The 6799-nt window shown below is 28.2% G+C and overlaps 1 protein-coding gene across 1 annotated transcript; it reads right to left on the reverse strand.

The window, feature by feature from the left end:
- Positions 1–5526: 5526 nt before the first annotated feature.
- Positions 5527–6243, reverse strand: LOC136083205 (uncharacterized). The gene has a single exon (XM_065802610.1). It carries the CDS (start codon positions 6241–6243, stop codon positions 5527–5529), a length of 717 nt encoding a protein of 238 aa, XP_065658682.1.
- Positions 6244–6799: the final 556 nt, after the last annotated feature.

A 6799-nucleotide genomic window follows, 5' to 3' on the forward strand; every position in this document is an offset into this window, starting at 1 on the left:
AAGTGTCAAAATATTTTTCCATTCTAAAAAATGTATTAACGGAAAACAACCTATATCAGATACCGCAAAGCATTTAAAACATGGATGAGAACGGGGTACAGTATGATTACCGTCCTGGAAAAATCAAATGATGAAAAAGTATCAACAATGTCGTCAATCAGGTAACCGGAAACAATCAGAGTAATAGCTTGTGTAAATGCAATAGGTTACTCTTTTATTCCACATTTCATATTTAAAGGAAAAACTACTCTCTCGAAAAAGTCTCTCTTCAAAAAAGTCTCTCTCAAGTTTTCAAATTAAAAATGCCCAAGAAGAAAGTACATGGAGTATTTCAGACAGTGGTTGGACAAAGAATGGCATTGCATTTCTACGATTCACAAAGTCATTTTTTTCCGCAAAATTTGATTTTTAATAAATGTATATGAATTTGTTTACTACTAAAATATAAAAAAGCTCTCGTTCTTTAACTAAAGTATGATTTTTTTGGTTTTTACAAAAATTTCAATGCCTTTTTACCTATTTGCCTAAAATACGGCAAACGAGCATTGGAATTCTTACATATAGATTGGAATTTTATAAATGTGTATAAATTTGTTAACTCTGACAATATAAAAAAGCATTTGTTCTTTAACTAAAGTTAATTTTTATTCTTTTTACAGAAACTTAATAGTTACCTCCCCCCCTCCCCCGCAAATCGCCTGGATTCGGGGAATCTGACCTAAACTTTTGAAATATTTTTTAAAAATTTATAAATGTAAATGTATTTGTTCACTCTGACAGTATGAAAAATCTCTTTTTTTTAACTAAAGGTTATTTTTACGGTTTTAAAAGAGCTTTTTGTACTCTTGGCCTAATTTGCCCTAAAATGGGAAAACGTGGCCCAATTGTCCGTAATGGGGGAAACAAGCCCTAAGATTTTTACATATTTTTCTAATATTTATAAATGTAAATGAATTTGTTCACTCTGGCTGTTTGAAAAAGCTCTTTTTCTTTAACTTAATTAATTTTTACGGATTTAACAGAGCTTTTTGTACTCATGACCCAATTTGCCCCAAAATAGGAAAACGGGTCCTCAGTATTTCGACATATTTACCTAATATTGATAAATATAAATTAACTTGTTTATTCTGACAACTTAATTTAATTTTTATTGTTTTTACAGGGCTTTGATTGTTCTTATCCCTAATTGCCCTGAATGGGGAAAAAGGGCCCTAGATTTTTACGTATTTTTTTGATATTTATACATGTAAATGAATTCGCTCACTCTGACAGTTTGAAATAGCTACTTTTCTTTAACTAAAGTTATTTTTTACGGTTTTAACAAAGCTCATAAAGCTTTTAATATAATTTCCCCAAATGGGGCAAACAAGCTGTTGGATCCTTACCTAAGAGTCCCTAATATGAGAATAATAATTTGTAGAATTGAATGCTTTGATTTTTTAGTAAAAAAGAAAACAATAAAAATAACTTAGCATAAGAACTTCAAAAAACTCTTTCTCATTGATGGCATTTGAAAAATAAATTAATTATCAAAATTTGGCGCCATAAATTCTAAAGAAAAAATCAAAAAATCTTGACGCGTTATTGAGCCCAACATAAATTGTCATAACATGGGAACCAGTTATCCAAATTAAAAAAACGAACTCATTCTAAAAACGTCTTTGTTATCCGCGTACTTTGGTATTAATTATAAGCAGAGATATAGATAATAATAAAATCGTGTAAAGTATCTAGCTATATAAATACTAATAATAAAGGAAGAGTATTTCAAAATTTCTTAATTTTTACAAAAAAAAAGTTGATTTTCAAAAACTAATAATTTTTTCTAGATATAATTAATTTGGTGATTCATAATAATACAAAGATTAAATATGATCATTTCTATTAATAATTTGCTTATTTTAGATTTTACCCTACGGGCATTTGTTTTTAAAAGTTACCTTCTAAATGTATTTTGAATGTCTTTTGATCGTCTTCTAAACATTCTTTCGTAATGGATGTTTAAAAGACGTTTGAAAAAAGTTTAAAAGACATTTAGAAGGTAACTTTTAACAACAAATCCCCGTTGCTTAATAGTATTCATTTTATCAAACTGTTGTTTTGCTAAAGAATTATTTTAGTAGGTTGCATATAAACATTATTATTTTTTTTTATAGATTTATATATACGAACTAATTACAAATATTCAAATGTAAATGTAAAAATGTAATTATCAACAATTTCCATTTTTAATTATTTATCAACAATTAAAATCCAATTATTTAATAATTTCCCTTTGTCAACAACTTAAAGCATTTCTGTACTGTAAAGTAAGATTCCTTATTATATATTTCTATCAGCTAATCTTTGAATAGTATGTATTGAAAATTAAATTATATTCATTATGTACATATCCGTGGAAGTAGATAACAATGTTGGCTTGAATTTTGTTTGATATAAAAGTAGTACGCTTTGTTACTGTAAAAGTAAGGTTATCAAGGCTATTACATGTTGGCAGTAACAACATCATAGTGAATTTTATTTAACTTTAAAGTAAATGCCTTCTTCTTAACTTATGTCGCTTATTTAATCAGAGAAAAATCTTGGCTTCGAGCTATACCTATAACCAGGGGTGGCGCCAGCATTTTTTTGGTCTTCGAGATGTCTAACTTCCAGATATGAAGCGAGCTTCAAAAACTTATATAATTATATGTCACATAAGGATGCTTTGCAAAAAATTGCGATGAATGTAGCCTGGGAAAAAAAAATCCAAAATTTTAACCCTCCCCTGTCCCAAAAGTGAGAGCAACAAGTTGATGAAATATTTTTCAAACTATTTTTTAACTAGACTTATATTCATCGATATATTTTAACTTTTATAGTAAAATATAATAACGTTCAAAAAATATGACCATATAAAGTTTAAATCTCGCTTAATTTGAGAGAGTTGCAAATTTTAGTTGGTCATAATTTTTGAACGCTAAGAAGTTATACTATGAAATTAAAAACTTTTGGATAAATTGAATATGTATTTATTTCAAAGTTTTGAGGAGCTATGGCGCAATGGCTCCTCAAAACTCAAAAAATGAGTCTAGTTGAAAAGAGTACAAAATATATTTCATCAACTTGTTGCTCTCACGTTTGGGGTAGGAAGATGATTTCCAAAAATTTGAGGCTTTTTTGTTCACAAGCTCCAATCATCGCAATTTTTTGCAAAGCATCCTTATTTGACATAAGTATAAACATATAAATTCTCGGAGTTTGCTTCATGTCTGTAAGTTAAATATCTTGAAGAGCAAAAAAAGCTGGCTCCACCCCTGCGTATAACCATTCCGCCATGGCTCCTCAAAACTTTGAAATAAATACATTTTCAAATCATTAAATTGCACTATATTACCCTATATCATATGAGCCAAAGGTATTTTTTTTTGTAATTCACCTCTCCAAGGCCGAGACGGCTACGATAAATTAGGAAGCTTTTAAATGTCTTTTAAACGTCTTCGAAACATTTTTACGCAAAGAACGTTTGAAAGACGTTAAAAAAATTTTTAAAAGACATTTAAAACTTAACTTTCAAAAACAAATGCCCAAAGGGTTGTACTACCCTCTCTAAACTCTTTAATTCCGAAACACGAACCTTGACGAGCAAGGAAGCTGCGCGGAGAAACAAGTTGAACGCGGTACTACCAGGGACGTGATGGGAATCGAACTGGGACCCTCTCGCTTATGAAGCGAGCGCTCTATCACTACTGATATATTGCATACTATCACTATATTGATATATTGCATAAAATGAGAGCAGAACGTTAATTTTCTATTATGTTTCTGACAAAGAAGAATTTTATCTTTTTGCGATAATGTTTTTAACATTTTTTATAAAATTTTGAAAATTATCAAGATGATTAAATCACAAAAACACAAATACACTCAACGACTTGGTGAGGACATTCGTTCTTTTTAAAACATTGATGTACTTTAAATGGGAAAACAAAATTTATAAATAAACTAAACTTTTTAATTTTAATTTTGTTTCAAAAAGTTAGTCTTCATAAAATGCAGATCCAATTATTTTTATAATTTTTTTTTTTAATGTAAAAACTCATAAAAAAAAACCGAAAAAAATGATTTTAGAAATTTTTACCTGACGTAAAAATATCTAAAATCGTCTATATATTCTATTTCTTAAAAAAAATTAACTGAGAATTCTCAGTTCAGTTACTCTTTCTAGAAAGAGTCATAAAAAAAAACTTAAAAATAACTTTAAAAAACTAAAAAAGAATTTTTCTCTAATAACTTATTTGATATTACAAAATTACAAAATAATTACAAATATATTTAGCATTATTTAATATATTTAACATTACAAAATAGCAATAAATATATTCAAAAAGTAACTCAAAATTGATTCTTATTTAAAATTAGACGTTGATAAATGACGTCAAATTCGATTATAATATAAAGTTAAAATTTATTAGTTGGTCACTCGAAATTCAAAGATCGCGATAAAGGATTTTTATAACGAGTTTTAAAAATATTTTTCGATCTTTTAAAGAAAAGCATGATCTTATGAATGATAAATTAAAAAAAAGTAACATCTTTTGGAAAAAAAACTGTTTTTCGAATAAGCAATGTGAACCAATTCTATTACGATGTAATAGAAAAAGTTTTGAAGAGATCACAATCAGTTGTACATCGTATTACCCCACTTTAAGGTGTGGTTCAGAAAATGAGGATATTTATATTCCGAGCAAAGTTTACTGTTGTTGAAATATGAAAGGTTAATTAAGAACATTGACTGTATAAGGCAGTTCAATTGCGATCATGTGAATAACACTTTTTATTCCAACGTGGATTGTCCGGAAACTTCAGCCAAATAAAAATTTTAGAAATCATTTTATAATTTTTGTTGGATCTCAGTTTTCACAATTACTGCGCATGTTTTATTTATTTATTTATTAATAATAACTTTACCTCATACCTAAAAAAAGGTATTGAGCTTTCCGTACCTGTTTATATAATATAATTTATAAAGTGGAATGTAATTAATACAGCTAAATACTGTTTTCTATTATCTCTAACACTTGTTTGTTTAAGTAAGTTTAATTGCTCTATTGTTAAACATAGTTTAAGTATTAATTTCAAAAAATAGTAAAATATCAAACAATTATATTATGTAAAATACTATAAGTCACAGTTTTCAATGTTGCAGTTTTTTTTAAACACTTTTATAATTACTTAAGTTACATTGACCATACCTAACCTAAAAGCCAGGTTCAAACAAGTATTCTATTGTCATATTTTTTTACTTTATAATTTTGTATTATTTTTTCATAATACAAAACGTATCTTGCTGTATCATATGTGTAACAGGTGATGCGGAAGTTATCGGACAAAATAAAAACGTCAATAACTTATTTATAAATAAAAAAACAAGCTAATATTATATTTTTTTTAAATAAAGCATTTATCTTTTAATAAAAATATATTATTTTTTATATGAAAAAACACCACCATCTGCAATTGATCTCAATTTTGCTCTGACGCCTTTCATATGCGACTGTAAAAAGTTAAATCAATTTCTTGTAGGTTTAGTTTAATGCGATCAATCAAAACTTGCTCTGTTGAAGCTTGCCAATCTCCCTCGTAAACCTTCTGTGCCAAATGTCCCCAAAAATTTTCAATTGATCGTGCTTGAGGCACATTTGGGGGATTGGATTCTTTATCAACGTAATAGACATTTTGGTCCATCCAATTTAGAGAATCTTTAGAATAATGAGAACTTGCTAAATCTGGCCAAAATAAATAGTTAAAGTCTCCATGATACTTGTGAATAAATGGAAGAAGTCGTTTTTCTAAACATTCATTAATATAGATTGATGAATTGATCGCTACAGCCTTGGAAGTGCGAACCAATACAACGGACATACAACGGTCAGATATGGCTTTCCACATTAATAATTTTTTTGGAAATTTCTCTTTTCCTATAAAAAGAACACTTTCTGGGCATGTCTTTTTGTTGTTTGTGTAGTATCCAGAATTTCCAGGCATGTTGTCTCTTGCAAAACAAAAGTATTTTTCGTCATCGATGACTAGAAGCGATTTTTTGTTATAGAGTTGGTTAACTAGTTTCCTGCTTCTTTTCTTTGGCCTTATTTGTTGTTCTATAGTGTATTTAGGAATCTTTTCACGTTTTCTATATTTAATATTCATTTTTTTTAACTGACGACCAATTGTCGATTGATTTACACCGAATTTAATACCCATTTTCTCTGACTGACCCCTTTTCGATTTTTGACAAGTCTCGCTAATTCGGCTTTCTTTTCTCTAGTCCAGGATGTCAGACGACCAGGGTGCTTCCTATCAGAAAACGATTGAACAGTTTCAAGTCTTTTTAGGTTATCATATATTGTACTTCGAGCAATTCCTTCCTTTTCAAAATGATTTACGATTTTTTTTTTCAATATTAGGTTTATTTACAAAAAACATTTTCAGTCGCTTTCGAAAAGATTCTCGTTCAGCTGCATTTAACCTCATTTTAAATAATTGTGTTTCAAATAATAAAGTTTTTATTTTATAGAACGTTTATGTCTACGCATAAAACGACAAAAACTAATTATTATGCTCAAATAATGAAATTAGGATTTGTCCGATAACTTCCGCATCACCCGTTAATACCGTTAAATAAATCAAAAGATCTAGGTTATCGTGATATACTTAAATATCATCTTATTCAGTTTCATTATCAGTTAATTTATTTTTGTTCTTTTACTTTTAGTTTATTAACAGTTTTATTAACATTAATAAAGCAAATAAACTAAGT

This window comes from Hydra vulgaris, chromosome 08, assembly GCF_038396675.1.
Source record: "Hydra vulgaris chromosome 08, alternate assembly HydraT2T_AEP".
NCBI lineage: Eukaryota > Metazoa > Cnidaria > Hydrozoa > Anthoathecata > Hydridae > Hydra > Hydra vulgaris.

Bases quoted from the DNA above. Each gene is read 5' to 3' on its own strand.
- LOC136083205 (XM_065802610.1), bottom strand. From the start codon at position 6,243: ATGGGTATTAAATTCGGTGTAAATCAATCGACAATTGGTCGTCAGTTA.